Raw genomic sequence first — 20,224 nt, forward strand, 5'->3', positions numbered from 1 at the left:
TGACTCACTCGGAGTGTGCTCTTGTTCTCCGCCTTTTACCCGTATGGGGAAGCTTAATGGAAGTCAGGTGTGTGTAATGGTCGATAATTGCCTGACCATTGTATTGGGACACATCAGGCATACTGCTCAGGTGTTAGTCTGTTTTCTCTCATAGCGGGCTGTCCTTGTGAAAGTGTTCGTGTTGTAAAAGGGTGAGGGGGGGTAGAGTTACTAAATACCCTTTCTCGTAGGATGGGGTAAAGGTGTTACATGGAGGGAGGGATACTGCGTCTCACCATTCAGTGTCCCACTCCCCGAAGACCCCTCATCCAGGGGATCCTGTCGCACTGGTCCATCCACAGGAACTGGATCCAAAAGCGATAGCCATGTCGTGGCCACCCGGATGACAGATCCCCGGGGACTAGTGTGTGAGACACTTTCTGGTTTCTCACAAGTGTCCCTTGGGATGTTAGCAGGGCTCCCACATGGTCTGCACCATCTGCTTTCTGCTAGCATTACTGTTTGGACACCAGTTCCAGGGCAGAGGTCTGTTTTGGACAGGCTATCCTGTGCAATCTATTTGCTAGTTAATGGATCTTGCCTCCTCCCCAAAGCTTGTTATTGCTATGGAGTCCCCCATCAGCATGGAGGGATGGGATGCAGGAGTATGAAACGGCTATTCATCGTAGTGAATACTGTACTCCTATTCCATAGTCCCTTTTCCTCCATTCGACCCAAGTCGGTTATTAGGCAGTAGCTGACGAGTGGTCAAGGACTGGATGAGCAAGGCCGATGGGAGGAGTCATGGTGGGCAAGCGTGCAACAATTCTGAAGGGAGAGTTAGTTATTTTTGCTATGGAAAAAGGTTCCACTCCTATACTTGTATGTGGGACTCCCATCTCTATGGAGGAAAGTGGACCATGGACTAGGAGTATAGTAGTCACTATGTGAGTAACTGTTTCTAAAAGAAACAACCAAAATGGTTGGACCACAAAAGCTGAGGTGTCTCACTGAAAACTTCCAATTTATGGAAATACTGTGGTTCTAGGCAATGGCCCTTAATATGATAGACCGAGGAGATCAGAAGTGAGATATCGTGAGATGCTGGCAAATCCAATTATCTTGCACTTTCTAGTTCACATAGAGAAGCCTAGCCAGAGAATTGTCTCTCAGAATTTGGAGATTCCAGGTTGGCGGAACTGAGAAAAATTGGAAATGATGTTGTGTTGTATATGAACATTATTTTTTATTTTTTTTATTTTGTGTTTATCAAATTTCTTTGATTTTACAAAAGTGATTCTGAGTCTGTGTAGTGGAGAGAAGTCTTCATTCTTTGTTTCTAAGTACGGGCTGTTCTGCCGGTCTCGGCGTCCATGTTATCGGTGTCATCTGGCAGATTTTCGTTGGACATCTGTTAAGGTTCTTAACCATTTTCTGAACATTTGTCACAGTATACTTAAACGTAGAAGCTTGGACAGATGAAAGAACTTATCCTGTCACAGGCTCCTAGTGGAAATGAAACAGTACTTTGAGAAATTGCTCTTGTCAGGAACTTATGACGCTGGCCTGAAAATCGACCAATGGTGGCTGGGTAATACACACAGTCAACGGAGGCGAATCTGGTATCGCTCAGAAGAACCAACCTTTGCTGTAAAGCTTTATAAAGCTTTAGAACACAGCTGATAGTTGGAAAAGACTACTTGCAACAGATCTTGTGAAGGGAAACCCGACAAATCTCTGGACAACGTTTCGTGCCTTGTTTGTGTTTGGGCCACAGTAGGAAGACCCAAAGAAGCCAGGCTCCCAGGAACTGTCCCTAGAAAAAGACACCCTGTCCATGACTGGGAGTAACTTTATTTTATGGTCCCTCTGAACAGTTATTGAACTTTTACCTGAGGATAAAGACCCTATCCGAGGGTCCCAGTGCAACTCCCCTCCTTTTATTTCTCTTGTCCTCACTGTGTGTATAGAGACCTATCCAGACTTTTATTTTCACATTTTGATCCATGCTTAATGTAGAGCACTGTAAACCTAGTTTCTTCAATAAACTTTGCCTTCTGAGTCTGATAACCTCCTGCACTGCAGCTGCACACTCTCCGTTCTGCTTTTTTGTAATGATTCCTGTTCCTTTTGTCACACTGCCTCTATTTTAGTATGAGAACACTGTTCATTGACCACCTTTCAAGTTGCAACAGAAGTATGAATGTGCGCCTTGTATTCCAATCTAGCATTCACTCTACATGAGCTCTTGAGAATGTTTGACGGCCTTTCTTTTTTGATGAAATTCATTATTCATCCCATTGAAGATACTTTAATTGATAGCTCATTTCATCCCCAAATTATTCTACTAATGTAAACATTTTTTCAAAGCCACAGGAAGGCTATCTAATGGTGCAGCAGTTCCAATACCTGGGATGGGCCTCACACAGAGAAGTTCCAGGTTCCAAGAGATCGTTCCTAAAGCTGATTCTTCAGGTTGAAAAGTGGCAAGAGGAATGTGATGAAGGAGAAGGTCGTACCATCCTACATTGTTTGTGAGTAATTAAACCGTTGTTACTCAAATGCATTTTTTTATCTGATATATGCCTTTTTATATTTCCTTTAGTATACAGTGCTCCTTCTGATTTGATATGGCATTTATAACGTGCCTGTACACAAGTGTTTCTAGGCGTGACAAGACAAGTTGGGGGAAATAAAGGGGTGGGTGGCAAAACAACGATCTTGCTAGACCTTATGTCATTCAGATCGCGCAAGTGCGGAGAAGAGGGAAGGGGAGAATTGCCGTGAGTGGAGGGGGTAGTTCCGGTAGATCAATAAGTGCAGCTAGCAGGCGGCTCATAAGTGCAGTGAGAAGGAACTGCAGGTTTGCAGGAACAGACCCTTAAGTGCTCTGGGAACCGGAAGCAGTGCAAGGGCAACTGGACAAGCAGGACCCTGGGCCCGAGTTCAGAGGGTATCCAGGTGACCAGTGTGCAGAGCAGTCGGGTACATCAACAGGGGAGAGTAAGAGAGAAAGCAGAAGCGAAAAGGAAGGTCTTGAGTTGCTTCCGAACCAGAGGTGGTTCTGCTCAAGTTTAAGGGAGGCTGGGAGGCTCCAGCTGAGGAGAGAGATCTCCCCCCAACTCCTTGCTTGGAGAAGCATCTGCCCCTCAGAGAGCTGGAGGTGTATGAGCAGAGCGTTCGAGATGGAAGATGTTTAGGAAGAGAAAATTAGGAGGTAGAGCGGTCCCAGGCTGCAGAAAGCCTTGTGGACGATGCATAGGGTCTTGAACTTGATCCTTGTAGCCACGGGGGGAGCCAGTGAAGACATTTCAGTGCTGGAGAGATAGAATCCATGGGTTTGAGGTCAAGGACATGTCTGTCCTGTTCTGGATAAAAATGTAAAGGTCGACGAGTAGAGGCAGGCAGATTAAGAAAGAGGTTGTTAAAGTAGTCCAGCCTAGAGAGGATCAGCGCTCTGGAGACAGTGAGCTTCTGGGGGAAAGTGAGAAAAAGAATACCTCTGGGAGGTGCAGCTGATAGTTCGGCTTCTTAGACACATCAGAAATGTGAGGAGAGAAGGAGAGGATGGAGTCGAAGATAACACCAGCTCTTAGCCTCACAGTAAGAGGGCCCAGAGTAGGGAGAGGCGGGGGGGGGGAGAAGAGAAAGACTGACCAACCCAGAGACCCAATGAGGAGTATCTCCGTCTTACTGGCATTAAGGCAGAGATCATTGGCAGCACACCATTCCTGAAATGCAGCCAGACAATCTGGTATGGAAGAAGGAGCAAAGGTGGCTGAGGGGAGCCTGAAAGAGAGCTGGGTGTCATCCGCATAACATTGAAAATGGGAGCAGAAAGTAGCGATGCAGTGGGCAAGAGGTGCCAGGTATTTGTTGAACAGCCAAGGAGAGATTAGACCCCTGGGGAACACCACAAGTAGAGAGAGAGAGATGGAATAGAGTAAAGACTCGGGTTGGAAGTGAGAGGGTCGGTCTGTGAGACAGGTCAACCTGGCCAGGGTGATTGATACCCAGGTTGTCACAGAGGCGTTTGAGCAGGATGGCATGGCTGACTGTCAAAATCGGAAGATAGATTGAGGAGAATGAGGGCAAAAGGGAGATTAGAGTCCAGATTGGAGAGCAGGGCTTCATGGGTATTCAGGAGAGCAGTTTCCGTGCTTCTGGCAGCTCTGAAGCCAGACTGGTGGTTGTGGAGGCAACCGACAGATTCAGTATGCAGATTTAGCTGGGACTTGGTCAGATGGGAGCTCCTTGATTTCGGAAGTGATCCCCTTCTCTGCATTGTCTCCCTTTATGCCATCAAAACATTTGACTAGAGTGTCTGGGCATGTTTAATTTCATCTTTCACTTGCAAAGCTACATTTTACAAAACGCTATTGCCTTTTCTCCAGCACTCGCTTAGCGAGCCTGCACAGATATCTGTGGCTGGGGATATTGCACTGGCTCTGTGAGTCCGCTCAAAAAGCAGGAATGTGTAGCGCAGTCCTGGAATACTCATTAGCGCTACCCCTGCCGCCACCAACACCACATTCTGTCCCCTGCAGTGCGAGCACAACAGCATCTCACTTCAAATGATTCCCTCTGCCTACCTTGACATGGAACACCTGGCAGACGGCACGAGAGGCACGTGTCTCTGCAGGGGAAAGAAAGGAAAATCCAAAATGACAAGTCAGCCTTTTAAACGCTCTGCTCGGCTTCAAAATCAGAAAGTGAACACATGTAAATCACTTAAGCTCAGGAAATTGGAGCCTCATACCTCTTCACACCTGTTAGGAAAGATTTCTTAATTATAGGTAATTTTCCTTCCATGTGGCAACCCCTAAACTTTTTGCTGTTGTTTTTCACAATGATCTACACTTTGCCAGAGAAGCGCAGCCTTCTGCCGCACTCCTCTGGGCTTTCGCTCCATTCTTACGGGGAAATTGACATGCCGTTAGGACAGTCAGTACCGGGAAACGTTGTTTTCCGTAGTTCTTTTATCATGTTGCTGCTTTCGCGCAACATGACACAAGAGGGCACTGTAAGCTAAGTTACTGCTCTCTTGGGTCTCTAGTCACTCTACAGGCCCTAGAAACTCTCATTGGATTGTTAACGAACGTTGCAAGTGAATCACAGATGGGACTGGTGGCAGCGATCGTTTCTTTTTGTTTTGAGCTCCTTTTGGCTGTTTAAGCGCGTTTCTCGCGCTTAGCCCAAAATGGTGGCCTGGCTTCCAAAATGGCCAGACCACGAGGCTCTTTGTCCTGCCAGCTGACTGTCTTGCCCCCTTCACCTTCCCCAGGTCGAGCCGACCCAGGGCCTTCCTTATTTGGGCATGTACTTTCCCGTGAAACACAGATGCTTTCGCGGGCTTCTACAGGCCTTGGGTGTGCCTCCAGGATGTGGACTGGGATGTCTGGTCCCAATACACATCCTGGGTGCCAGAGAGTCTAGTGTGTCTTGAATGCCTGGGACCACCGTGGTCCGTGATAGGTCCACGTATGGTGTGAGTGTTTTGTGAGCAGATCTCTCATTGGGTCCTCTCCGTTCTGGCACGAAGGGAACTCTGGATAAGAGGAGGCTGGAAACACCACTACCATGTCGATCTCCTGAGTTCTCCCGAACGACGGATACAGGAGCCAAGTATCCTGCAACTACGAGGCTGAACCGAGGAATCGCTCGTGACCCGCTGAAGGACTGTTCCTCTGCACTGCTATCGCTCTGTGAAACCATTCTGCCTCTGATCGAACGAGAAGGCCTGTACTGGTACTTCGACCCTTTGGAATAGTGGGAACAACTATTCTCTGCATCTTCATCATCTCCTGCACGTAAGCCCTCAGAAGCGTCTCTGGGCCATCCAGTGGACTGACCAGCCTACACAGGAGTCTTGCTCTGTTACCGCCGTCAGGTTGTGTTGTATTCCGAGTCCTTAGCACTCACACGATTCGTACACTTGGCATTCCCAGGTCTGAAGTGAGAAGTGTACATTGGGCTGAAACACACACGACCGCTTCGTTGCCCTGCTGTGGTAACAATCTGTGCGGGTTCGCTGCTTTTGGGACATCTTCAAATCTAACTTCTGCTGCCGCGGAATCTACACGATGCCGAGACGTCCCCTGCTCGCATCTGAACCTGCCAGCACTGAAACTGACGCAGAGAAGCCTGGGTCTGCCTGCATCGGGGACCGGTGAGTAGCAACGCTAGGAACTGGTCGCCCTCCTGCAGTAGCCCGTAGCTTTTCCTCGCTGTGTTAAACAGCACACCTTTTTCGCACTCGCGCTCTGCTTCTGCCCGCAAGTGGAGGCCGCCCTTGAGTAGCGGAGATCTGTTCGCCCTCCTTTGTTCACCACTCTGAACTGCCTGACTTCCTTGAAGAGACTCGCCTTGGCCCATCGGCACCAGCGTGTGCAGGTACTTTTGAGCACAAGGCTCCACTCTTCGTAGGGCTCCGACTTCCTTCTAGTTAGGTGGCCTCTGAAGGCGAACTGGGTCTAAACAATTACTTGCACTGCCTGTTTTCCTCCCCATCCAGGTGGTCTGCATATTTCGTGCTTCTAACTCTTTAGACCCTTCGATAATTGTATATATTGTATTTGATGGTGATGTGTTGGTTTACTTGAGTTTTATCGTGATTCTTTGCTATGGTCAATATTACAAAGGCCTTGTAATAAATGTGTCTATATTTTTAATATAACACCTGCTTGGAGTAATTTGTAAGCGTCCTTGCTCTGTGTGCTCATTGCAGGCTTTCAGTCACCCTCACCCCTCTTGAGACCTAGTCTTGACTGCCGCGATCGCTACCTTGATTGGTCTGGCTTGTCCAGAGGTTACCCTGTTCCAAGAAACTAGGCTGGCCTTCTGGACCTCCGCCCCTCCAGGACAGAGTTCAGAAATCCATCTTAACAACACCCACAGGTGCAGATGCTCACAGAAGTCCCAACGTAGGAGAGGTATCAAAGAGCTGTTTAGCCCAAGGTCTTATTCAAGCAGTGTGGGGGTTTGGAGTAGGAGCTGCCGACAGGAATTTGGAGGGTTGGGGTGCTAGCAAAGAAGAGTGGCCAGGGTTGGGGACATGAGGAGCTGCATCAGAAGGAAGTTGCTTTAAATGGAAAGGAAAGGAGGTTGGTTGGAAATATCAGGAGAAGGTTGGTTCTAGAGCAGTTGCTGTTAGTTGTAAATTTCAGGAAGAGGATTTTTGAGAGGAGGAGAACATTGTGAACGCTCACTTGGCCCTAGCTAGGAAGCTCCAGATGAAATTAGGACAAGTGGTACACCCCTGTCTGAAGGGGCCGTGCCAATTGTGGGAGTGGAATGAGCATGTGGCGTTGTGTTGAGGTGGCGAAGGACCAGAGCAGGAGTACAGAGGCATTGCATCAAGATTTCAGAACACAGCCCTCCTAACCCCAACCTTTTGGAAACTGGAGAGGAAAAACCCAGTTGGTGCTCTCTCTCAATGGAGGAGAATGTGGCTGAGACACAGTAAGGACTAGTGCAACTACAAGGTTCTATGGTGGGTGCCATATAACAGCAGACAGCTGAAGACCAGCAGGAAAAAGAAAAGAAAGAAAACTATCTCATTTCTGGTGTCGTAAAGGTTAAAATACCCATAACACTATATTATCAGATTGTATGTGGCTGCCTCAGTTTTGCATCAGCCAAAGAACTTAGCCTACTTCTTTGTTAGTTTTATCTTGGAACCCCTCTATATCATTTGTAGCCTTAATGGCTGCAAAACCTATGAGCCTTTAGAAGCCTGAAGACTAAGTTGGACAACTTGGTGAAGAAAGGGCCTTCTAGCCAAGGTTTTGGATGCTTTATTGGTTGCTTTAGTCTTGTTTGGCATCTGTTAAGGCTATTCGCTCCAAAGAGGCGCACCTGGTGTCTTATTTATTTCACCAAAGGAAAGCTGTTTGAGCTCCAAACACAACTAGCTAGGAACTCCAACAAGTTATCCCATCAAAGTAAATATTAAGAGAAGAGATGGCTGTCACGAAAAGGCTAATGGGAGCTCCTTCGCAAATGAGGGTGCACCTTTTTTATTCCCATCACATAACTGAACAGAGGGTAAGCAGAGGAACCATGAAAGGAGGAGAGACTGCTGGCTGCCTTATGTTTTGAAAACTGGTTAATTATAGGGAAAATCAAAGCAGTGAGTTGAGCCTTTCAAGTGGTTCAAAACACAGAACTAGACCAATAGTTACTGCCCAGAGGGTTCCAAGCCACCGGGTTGATGGAGTTGCACCTCCTAGCTGCGAATGCAAAATGTGATTTATATTTTTGTGATTTTGTTTAATTTGCTTTATTTTGAGAGCAGTATAGCTGATGTTCTATGACCATGATCTGCATATTCACATAACCAGTCTCACCTTTGATCTGACAGGAATGGCCGGGTCATATAAACAATGCTCTGGTTTAATTTAGTTTTGTCTGAAGTTTGCTCCTGCTATAGTTATTTGTTTTAGGGAGATTAAATGTGAAGGCACATTTTTTTTCTTTTTTTGACCAACCACCCTCAAAGAATTTTTCTATTTAATCAGATACACAGATGTTTGAAAAAGGTATGTAATGTGTGTAAAGGATACAATACCATAGGATGCACTAATTATTTGATAGCTCTAATGAATCACAAGTTTGCTGCCTCATCCTCCGTCATACATCTTCAGTAGCTTTATAACGCAATTATTACCTCTAGTATATGCTTTACATACAACTCTATAGACATACAGTCCGGCCAATCCTCGGCCATCTGCCACGATCAAATATCAGATGGCTTACATGCTGAAAAACCGCTTCCAATTTGTCAGGATTTGAGTGTCAAGGTCAGCCTCTCCATAAACACCTTATGGTGTCCCTCAAGTATCAATTCTCTCTCCCACATCCTTTACTTGCTCTTAAATATTTTGGGCAAGGTAATATGGAAAAGTGATCAAAATCCACCAATATGCCAATGACACGCAGCAGTATCTCTGTTAAATGAACCGAGAATTAACGATTTTGCACAGTATGGAGAAAAAAAAGTAGATAACGTCACATTACTACCTTCAACTCAACACACATAAAACTCAATTTTTACATATAACCTTTCCCAAATCTCGATTCTTCTATCAAGAATGTTCTCTTCCTAAACTTCTGTTGGGACCACTCCCAAAATGTTCACCATACAAAATCGGAGATTCTTGATTTACAGTCCATATTGATCACAACTTAAACATCAAGAATGCAGTGAAAGATGTTAAATGCCAAAGCTGTCTGATAACTCATCCAAGACTTCATCTGTGCTTTCAGTTTTGACTTGGATATTCAGGCTTAAGGATGCACCTGAGGGACTCTGGCCTAATCGAACTAGAGGGCTGAGGTCACCCTGTCTCCTCCAATGGGGGGTAGAGGGGTGGGTGGCTGTCCTCGCCTTGGACATTTAATAGGCAGCGAGGTGGTCCTTGTTACATATATTTGCCAAAAATGACTGTTTGGATTCCCTATCTGGTCAGGATGCTAGCTTCAGCAGAATACTACTCCAGAGTTTTCTGGTATCCAGGTAGTGTCCTCTCACTTTCCCTCAGATCCACATACTGCTGTGGTAGCTCATCATAGATGAGCAGTCCGTGGGATGAAGGAACCCATTAGAAGTGCAAATTACTTGCCTCTCTGTAATGTTCTTTTTGATGGATGTTCACCGACTGATTCTTCATCGCCTTCTCTGCATGACCCTCTTGGCGGATAGCTTATACGCCTTATCGGTTCTGCTGTCACTCAGCTGTCGTGTTAAGGAGAAATGCGAGAATGATGAAATGAGTTGTGGTGCCTCAATATGTTATTGGCCGTCACGTCCTGTCCAGTGTGGAGTGTGTAGATGCATCAAGCGGAACCGCGCCCTTATGTCAAAAATGCTGAATTTCAGCTGTGCTGGAGATGGAATATCATAGATGAGGATCCGTGGGAGGGGGAACATCCATCAGAAAGAACCTTACTGAGAGGTAAATACTTTGTTCACATAGATGATCCTGGCAGCTCTTTATATGTGATTATCTGCTTGCATTCTGTGTCCCCTGAGGTGCGAGATGCCCCTCCACTCATCTCTGTTCCACCTCTCCCAGCTGCTGCGCTTGCCCACGCACCTTACTTCACCACCACTTCCCCACTTCACCAATGACCTCCGTTGGAAAGGTTGATGGGACCGTAGCCCATTTTTCCGTGGTGGCCATTTTGTTTTGTAGTTTCATTAAACTTTGGGGAAAAGGCCACAACATTTAACTACTTAGAGAAAAAAAAAATAATTGGCATACCAGAAAGCTTGCCAGGGTGCTAACAGCTTTAACCCCCTGCATGGGGGACGTAACAGCCTAGTAATGCCACCAGGGCCTGTATTAAGACCGTTGTTTCGCTAGGGCTGTGACCTGGTCCCTGTCCCATTACCAGGTGTTAAATCCTACCACTCAACACGTGGTTTATTGCTTAAATTATTCTCATATTACCAGTGCCACTTCTAGTGCATATACTCCCAGCAGATATTGCCAATAATGGGACTGTTTCAAACAAAAATTATGAAAGATTACACAGTGATATGAACATGTTTTTTTAATCTAGTGCACAGATGTTGCATCCTTATCTTCTAAGACTGCTTGCCTGTGGACTGTAATGGATTAGAAATGGCGGAACATCTGTTCTTTTGCGTGTCAGATGACTTGTAGTTGGCATCTGTAGAAACAAAAAATCAAAAACTGCTAATGTGAAAACATTTTTCATTGTTAGAAATGGAGGCGGTCGCAGCGGAATGTTCTGCGCCATCGGCATAGTCTGCGACATGATCAAACGGCAAAATGTTGTTGATGTTTTTCATGCAGTAAAGACTCTTCGTAACAGCAAGCCAAACATGGTGGAGACCCCGGTAAGTTACAACAATCTTTTGACTCCTGCTCCGATGACTCCAGAATAAGCATTTTTATTAGTACCAATGGGACTAATGTTGGTTTCTTTCATTAAGTGGAATGATACATTAGTCTAAAAAGTTGTGTTTTCAGGGTTTGTCTCTACTCCCCTCTGTACAGTTAATCTCATGACCGAGTATACTGTTTTCACACTTACCTCTGCCCTAACTCCCTCCCTCCTCCATGCCCCCATCGTAATGCATTACGGTCTATTGTGTTGAATTAAATGAACATTATCGTCTATGGTTGAATTTAACTTCCTTTAGCTAGTATTTGACTGTGCATGGTCATGTAACTAACACAAATGGTTTGCCGCTGTGCAAACAATACTAAAAGCTGCATACATGTTTCTGTGCTATTTTTGTAAGGGAATACAGAACTGTACACCTAATTTAGGCAGCATCTTGCGTATTGCCTGCCCTTTGTGTGCAGTTTGTTTTGTGTTTCACTGTATGCATTGGTTCATCTACATTACCCGTTTCTCCAGTTTAGATCTCTGTGGTCTTCTGAACCGGTGAAAACTGGTAGCCTGAAAACATAGCAGGAAACCACCTTTAAATGCTTCTCCACCCCAGCAATGTCGCGCTGCTCAAATACAAATGATCTCATGGTTCATTGACGAGTGCTCACAAACCACTTCCTTGTTCTAAGTCATGCGATTAACTGCAATCTGCAATGCAGAAGTTTAACAGTAATCACAGGAATTTTTCCTCAAAAAGGGAGCCAACTGGTAGATTCTTGACCACCCATTTCCTTTTGTGGTATTGATATCTGTTCTTTCTTTAATCATTTGCAAACAAACAGTCACCTCATGCAGTCAAAACCATAGTTTGCACATTGAAACAAAAAACAGAGGCCTTCATTACAATGACAAATGAACACACATTTTCAAAGTGTGATGCATTGCTGCGTGTGTTGACTGCTATTCAGGACTGGTTCTATGATTTGTGAGGCTTCCCGTAGAAAATGGCAAGGGGGCCCCTTTGTTTGTATATTTGCCACTCTGCTTTAAGGCTTTAAAATCGCAAGGATTGTGGTGTTAGTTGGATTTAATGTTTTCCTTCTCTTTTAAGCTTTTTCCAAAAATGGAATCCACTCTACTAGCAACCATTGGCACGCCCCTTTCTCACAATAACTTAATGAAATCTAAGCAGGTCGTCACCCTCCCACCCCCCAGTCCTAGCAGGCAGAGCAAAACAGGACAGAGTTTTGAGAGTCTTGACTTGTCTGGACTTGTCTGGAGAGGAGATTCGTATTACAAGTATTAAGAGTTGTTTTCTCCTCATACTTAAGGTATTTTGATCTGTTTGAACTTGAAATCTGATTCCCCTCGCCTCTATTTTAAGGCTTTAAAACTGCATGGATTGTGTTAGATGGATTGGAATGTTTTCCTTCTCTGTTTTTAAGCTTTTGCTGAAAACGGAATTCACTTTTCTAACAGCCATTGACATACCCCTCTCCCACAATCCCTTTCTGAAATCTAGACTCTCCGATAGATACAGGTAGTCACCTGGCCCAATCCCAGTCCCATTTCTATAGGGTAGCCTTGCCTGGGCAGCAGGCGATCGCATAGGCTGTTTGCCTTTTTTCACCTGGCGCCCTAGCCCTTCCACAACTCCTGTTCCATGACTCTAGCCACAATCAATAGTTACTCACCATAGTGACTAATGTGCTCTTAGTCCATAGTCCCTGCTGTGAGGATTAGCTTGCCAGGAGCAGGGTGGATTATCCTGCCCCTCTGCTGGGCCGGACAGGGGCTGGGCCCAGCGGTAGGTGAATGGGTGGTCTGTCCAAAAGGCTGAGGAGCTTGGAAAAACATGGTCTGGCCGGCCATGAGAAGGGCTCTATATAACCAGAACATTTTGCTGTTAGACAATCCAATACCCAATGGAATCAAACCTAGCACACCAAGGAGAGGCTCTCTAGGTATAGGTAAGCCCAAGACTAATTCCATCCTCTGGAAAACACTATCCCAAATATCTGTATTTTTCGACATAACCACAACGTATGGAGCATGCTACCCACCTCTCTATTACAGTTTCAACAGGTGTTTACAGCACTCAACTTGCAAAATTTCATTCTCAACGGTGACCAGTATAGGGAGTGATTAATTCTTTGTTGTGTATACCTCAAATCCAAATCCACCTTATACTTAACAGGACCCGCACACACATGATTCCATTCAAAATCTGATAATGAATTATTCAAATCAGAGTCCCAATTTGCCCTAGCACATTGTGGAACCACCTGGGACGCAGAAGGTGTAATAAGCTTATACAAGGTAGACGCAGATAAAGGTACAGACTTAGAAGGAAAATCGCTGGCGGTGCATGTATAGCAACATTCAACGGCGAAAACAATAAGCCAAAAAGCTCATCCAAAGCATTATAGCGACAAATCTCAGTTCCTTTGAGCTTATATTTAAAGCGTAGAAACTCAGTCAACCATATTCTGACCATTAAAGACCTGCCCAATTCTCCAAATACCTGCATATTGCCACGTGACCCATGATATAACCTTATTATTCTGCTTAACAGCCTGATTTTTCCATAGACACGAATCTTCACACAATAAAAACTTTTCACCCCGGATCTCATTACCTTTATGCCATTCCTTCACAACATGATTTATCAAAGATGGAGTGGTATCAATCTGAAATCTTTTATTCATGAACAAAAGCATGTCTAGTGGCATGGGAGAGAATGGTTCCTTTTCAATTTTAAACTAACCCATGCCATTAATCGCTGCATCCGCCAACCAATGATGCAGTGCACACAAAGCAAAAGCCGATGATATCGCCTTATATCACGAAAACCAAACCCACCCAGATGTACTGGTTTATGTAAAATATCTTTCGGAATTTGCGCACTATTTCCTTCACCCCATAGAAACCTGCTCATAGACTTATTAATACCCATTAACACACTATTTGAAAGTGGCAGGAGGAGCATGCTAAAAACATACAATCATTTCGGAAGAGGTGACATTTTAACTACACTAACTTTACCACATAGTCAGTTTCAACTTCTCCAATTTGCAACAAAGCTTATCTATTTCTGTAATCTTCAAGCGAATATTGTACACAAGTAAAGTCTCAATATTCCTATTTACATGAATTCCCAAATATTTAAGACCCGAATCAGCCCACATCTCCCGAGCAACATCACCAACCCCCTATGACATGCTGCAGAAATTGGATAAATCAAAGTTTTGGCAACATTAACTTTGTAATTAGAAAATCTACCGAATTCCTGCAATGTCAGTAGGAGCTCAGGTTAAGACCGTTCAGGGTTTGAGACCAGAACTAGGAGATCATCTGCATATAAAAGGACTTTCGATACATATTCTCCGAAAGGAATACCCATTATATTAGGGTTATTTCTAAGCATAACGGTGAGGGGCTCAATAAACAAATAATAAAATAGTGGGGACAAAGGGCATCCCTGCCTAGTACCTTTCTGAATTTGGAAACAATCAGATTGACTACCATTAACAGTTACAAACGCTTTAGCACCTATATCTAGGGTTCTGAACAGCCTAATGAAAAGTGGTCCACAATTAATTTTAAGCAGAACCTGGCGTAAAAAAAAAAACAACTCACCCTATCAAACGCTTTCTCTGCATCTATACTAATTGCCGCATATGCATCAGCTGAATGTCTCTTGAGATAAATAACATCAAGGAGCTCGCGCACGTTATCACTACTCCTTCCACACACAAAACATGTTTGGTTTCTATGAACAAGCTTTGGGAGTAAACCACTCAATCTTCTTGCAAACATGTTTGCCAAAATTTTAACATCCACATCCAAGAGTGATACAGGCCGATAGTTCCCACATAATGATGGATTTTTCCCTGGTTTTGGTATGACCGTTATTAATGCTGTCTGCATTGATTCAGCAATTGCTTCATTTTCTAGCATTTCTGTATATAACTTTACAAGAAAAGGCGATAAAATCTGACTAAAGGTCTTATAAAATTCTATGGGAAAACCATCTAGGCCAGGACATTTACCATTTGCCAAAGCATTGATGGAATCTTGAACTTCCTCTAATGTTAAAGGCGCATCCAGGCCTAATCTTTCTTGCTCGGTAAGCCCCGGCATATCTACTCTACTCAAGAAATCATGAATTTCCGTTTCAGAGACTGTTATATCACCCGTATACAACGAGGCATAATATTGTTTAAATACCTCACAAATTTCCACATTCTTTCTCCTCTTCATTCCTCTTTCATCCATAATAAAAAGCACCTGCTTATTATTCTCTCTCTGCCGTATGCGGCTTGCTAACAAAGCCCCAGATTTTTCACCCCTCTCCCAGAAAGCTTGCCTAGAATAGAAAATGTGCTTTTCTGCCTTATGATGAAGCTCACTCTAAGGCACGTTTTGCTCGAGCCATGGCCAACATGTTCTCATCACTAGGACAGCCACAATAACGCACCTCACACTCTTTATAATCATCCTCTAGTTCAACCATAAACCGTTCCCGTGGACTTTTACGATAAGACGCAAAGCTTATAATTCTACCTCGCAATGTTGCCTTCAATGCACCCCAGACCGTTGTTAAAGAGTCCACTGATCGCAAAATATCCTGCAAAAACAGCGATATTTCGGTCTAGGTGTTTCACAAACTCAGTCCATAAGCAAATATGTATTCAAACGCCAATGCCTTTTAGGCCTCAAACCACAATCCTCCTCTTCCAATGTCATTGTTACTGGCGCATGATCCGAAATTACAACTTCCCCAAACGAAGCATTACAAATGTCCCCACACAAACTCCTAACAACAAGGAAAAAATCAATACGCGAAGACGTACCATGAGCCAATGAATGAAAAGTATATTTCCTACTTTTTTCATTATAATCCCGCCAAATATCATGCAAATCCCACTTGTCAAGCAATCTTATAAGTACTTTCCTTGCTTTTGACTCAGCATAGGAGTTAGCCTGAGTAGTCTTATCTTTAACCATATCAATTGTGGTATTGAAGTCCCCTCCAACTACAATATCCTTACAATCTAAGTTAGCTAAAACTCCATCCAATTTCTCAAAGAATATATCCTGATTCACATTGGGCGCATAAATATTCAATATTACCATGCATCTGTTCTCAATGCGTAGTTTCAGAGCCACATACCTCCCTTGCTGATCAACACATACAGTATCAGTTCTATATCTATATTCCTACACTGGCGACAAGTCAAGTAAAGGATTGCTCTGTGAACAATGCAATCAATATTGCTTTATATTCGACAGTGTCATCAAAGCATACATATTCAAAGAATACAAATTCAAACAGTTAAAATAGGAACAACATTTTAGATTTTAATAAAAAATAACATATATAAATACATTCAATTGTTAACCCATTTTGAGCTCTGTATCTTCATAAAATCATTTAAAACATCCTCTGGACTGCCATTAGGGTTATTCTGACTTCTTAATCTAATAATCCAGCTCCTCGCCAAAACCATGTGGGGACATGCAATTCCTTTATAGAGGGCTAATGCTTCGCTTGTCAAGCGAGTCCTCTCAGCAATAAAAATAGGACGAAGATATGTGGAACGGAATTTACCAAGTTTTGGACAAATTAAAAGAAACTGGCTAACAGACTCACACAACGAACATTGTTCATTGTTGCCGAAGCCCCAGCGTTTACTAAAAGATGCCACAGGTAAAATCCCCTTTCTAAACCAAAGATACAATGCCCTCTCAAACGGTGGGGTAATCTCAGCTAAGTAGGCTTCTAAGTCCAGTACTGTCTTGTGCAACAGATATTCCCTACCCACATGTAGCCCACAAGCTCCTTCTACTAAATTGCTCCGTGATGTCCCCCATATCATTTGTTTTATTCTGATGCTTGAATGATCTTTAGCAATTTGCTCAAAATAGAGAGTATACCTCACATGGGAGACCCATTTAAGGCTATTCCCCCTTCCGATGCAATAAATTCCCTCATTGCTTCCTTATGCTGCTCCAAACCCTTTGTATGCCACAACCTGAGCCAATACAGTGTCGGTTTCAGTGAGATACAATCGATCACTGGTAAGACATCCAATTCCAAACAGAGACGAGCAGAAGGAATGCTCTGCGGGAGCATTAAAAGTTGTTTTAGAAACTTTGCCTCAATTATATCCAAGGCTTTAAAGTTTCCATACCCCCAAATTTCTGCTCCATATGTTGTTGCATCAACAGTCTGTCATGGAGAACTAGAGCCGAAGAAACTGGCCCTGAGCCATGTTTATAGAAATGATTTCACTGCACCACTGTATTTGCCCTGCGATGGATTGGATTTTCCAATTTGTGAATCCTGCTCTGTTTTCTTGGAAGCATTACCTAGTTTGGGGGATCTAGACGTCCCTCAACTATTGTGTCAATCATTTCCTGAATATAAACACAGAATAAAAGTGGAGCAACTACACAACCTTGCCTTTCTCCTTTTTCGACTGCAAATGGGTGTGTCAGTTCCTCTCCAAACCAAACCTCATTTCTGCAGTATTTTCAGAATAAAGCTGCTGGACACAAGGTGTGGGGCAGACTTTCTCTTTTCCAACATTTCTCATAAAGGTTTCCTGGACACACGTAGAAGGCTGTTCTTAGATGTAAAAAAAAACTACATTTCATGGCCAAAGAGTAGAATTCCTGCAAATACAAAATCTCAATCTGCAGACCAAAAAGGACACGGAGGTCTAGCAATGGCAGAAGTCTTAAACCCAAGCAATGTTCAAACATGAAATATGGGAGATCAGCCTTTTTAAACATCTCAATGAAACTCTGAAACTCTGGAACTCCCACCCAAAGGGAATACGCACAATAGGAAGTCCTGACCTTCAGAAAAAACACAAAAAACATGGTTCTTTGATTTGCCGACCTAGCTCGCCAAACCATGGACCCTGGATGAAGAGATTTGTGTAACTTTAATTCTGTGAGGTACAGCACGATATACCGGTTCTTAGCTCGGGATACTTGGGTCACATGACCCAAGCGGATTGCTCTACCAGTAAGAGACCCAACATCCTTAACCACTGCACAATATGCTTCAGTTTACTCCACAAACAACTATTAGGGAGAGTTCTCATTTCTGTGCTAATTCCCATCTACCTTAGATACCCCCAGCTCTTTTGCTGAACTTTAGGACTTCTTTTTTTATCCTGGAGTGAGTGAGACCTTTTTCTCACTCAAGTGTTTTTCTCTGATTTGGACTCTGTGTTTCTTTTGGTTTTGTAGTGTGACAAACTCCATAGGCATCATCTTTTTGTATTGTGACACACAGCACCTACAGTGCAGTGTCACAGAGAAATCCTTTGGAGTTCTGTTAAGGTTTAAATACCTTCTCTTGGATAAACTACTTTTTCCAAGAGTAGTTAAGTGAAATTGACTTTACTTGCCTTTTCTCTCTGTAGACAACACACAATATCTCATGTGGAGTGCTGGGGGTTACTTAGTATCCCCTTTGGCTACCTTCTCATGTAACATTTTTTATGTTACCCTTACTACAATTAATGGCTGGTGGCAGTGGTTTAATTTCCCTACCAGTGTGCATTCCTACCGCAGGCTGAATCCTCAGCTGCAGTATTACACCAATGGGTGCCCGTTTTATCAAAATGGCTCGGTCTCCTTTTTTTAAATTTTTTTTGTTGCCGTTTTTTTGTTAGGTCCTTCTTGAGATTTACTCTGCATTCGAAAACAGGTTTGGTCCCTTTGTTTTTGTCTTTAGCGGGATTCACGGGTGAAGTCCGCATTGGGCTCCAGCGTGTCTGGCAGAGTAGGAAGCGAGGGAGGTTCCCGAAACTCCCTGTGCTTAGTCTCCTTGGTTACAGGAATGTACCCAAAGGTGATTGGCTGGCTGGCTGTCCTTGGAGGACAGCCACCCTGCTGTGCGAGTGACAGCTAGGCTGCAATGATTGGGAGAAACATGCATAAAAGGTAAGGTCTTTTGCAAGGAAGGCAGAGTCAACCACTGGACGAAGGCACCAAAGAAGAAACTGGAAGAGAAGCTTGCTGCACCCTCCTGGACTGTTGGTTTTCCTGGTGAAGCCCTGTTGCAATGCTGAAGCTCCAAAATTCATATCGACTAGAGAAGCCTGGAACTGATAACTTCTTCCCTTGGGTTGGTGGGACGAACTGACCCCAAGACGAACTCGACTGGAACCGCTCTCCCTGCTGGCTGTACTTCTTTTCTGCTGGTGGGACTAAGTGCCAGGGGACAGGAACACCAGGAACGAGTGCATAGTCTTTAAGCCTTACCCGAGCTGCAGGAAGATCATCAGGACTCCCTCGAAGCAGGACGACCCAAGCCCGAGCCACCCCAACTTGATTCTGGACCCCAGAAGCAAGGGGAGCCCTTAAGGTGTCCAATAATCACGGTGGTGCTATTTGCAGGTAGCTGAAACTGCAAAGTGCTGCTGATCTGTAGTAAGCCCATTGCTGCCGCCGACCTTCAAACCGTAGTGCAGGAGTCCCCAGACGTCCTCCCTCTTGTCCCAACAACTGAGGCCCAGAACAGGATCTGCAGGAATACAACAGGAATAGAAGCCAGCTGGATACTTTTCTTCAGACTCAAGGTACTCTGTAACTAGGGGTACTTACCTCCAGTTGTGTATAGCTTACCTGTTCTCACTGGATACTTGCATTTGCTGCCCTTTGCAGAGTTGCTTGAATCTTTGCTCTTCACAAGCCTCCCAGCTTGTGGCCCAACAGTGATTATTTTTCAACAAACTTTCTCTATAACATTGTGCAAGACGTTTGTGCTATCTTCAAGAAGTGCCTCAGCTCCCCTAGACTTTGCTCAATTGACATTGGCTGTCCTGGCTCCCTGCAGACTCTTCTTACCCTCTGACTTTGTGTTTGTGTCCCTCCAAAAATTCATACATAAGTTACTTGTGTAGCTGGGAAAGGGTTAACCTATACTTCATTGGGGGATTGTAAAGTACTTGCCTATTCAGAGAACCTTTTAACTTTGTTTCCTTCCCTAACCTATTCCCTTTTCCACAACCTCAGTATTGCATTAAGTGTTAAGGTGATATATCGGTGTCCACAGTGTCCTATCAATTGAAGTTACCTCATTGTGTAGGAAGTGTGTGTGACACATCCCAATAGGGTATCTACTTAACTGAAACAGAAGGACTGTATTTTTGAAGTGTATTTTATTGTTGCACATTGCCCTTTCTAAAGAAGGCTTATTTTAAACTGACTATTAAATTAATAAATACTAATTTTAATAAGAAACCTTGAATATCAGTGTTATTTGAATACTTGTCACTGTGAATCACTATGTTGCACCTGTACAGCTCACATTGACCCCTCTTGAGATAAGTCTGGCTGCTCAGTCACTCTA

At 44.0% G+C, this 20,224-nt stretch overlaps 1 protein-coding gene across 18 annotated transcripts in view; it reads left to right on the forward strand.

Annotated features, from left to right (window-relative positions):
• Nucleotides 1–20,224, forward strand: part of PTPRK (protein tyrosine phosphatase receptor type K) — a 1,571,968-nt gene that overhangs the window by 1,535,797 nt on the left and 15,947 nt on the right. For all 18 annotated transcript variants that reach the window (XM_069607477.1, XM_069607481.1, XM_069607480.1 and 15 more), the window contains 2 exons: nt 2,350–2,513; nt 10,711–10,846. In XM_069607477.1, coding sequence (XP_069463578.1) covers nt 2,350–2,513; nt 10,711–10,846 — 300 coding nt within the window. The remainder of the gene's footprint in view (nt 1–2,349; nt 2,514–10,710; nt 10,847–20,224) is intronic.

This window comes from Ambystoma mexicanum, chromosome 4q (assembly GCF_040938575.1).
Source record: "Ambystoma mexicanum isolate Mex_15411 chromosome 4q, UKY_AmexF1_1, whole genome shotgun sequence".
Classification (NCBI taxonomy): domain Eukaryota; kingdom Metazoa; phylum Chordata; class Amphibia; order Caudata; family Ambystomatidae; genus Ambystoma; species Ambystoma mexicanum.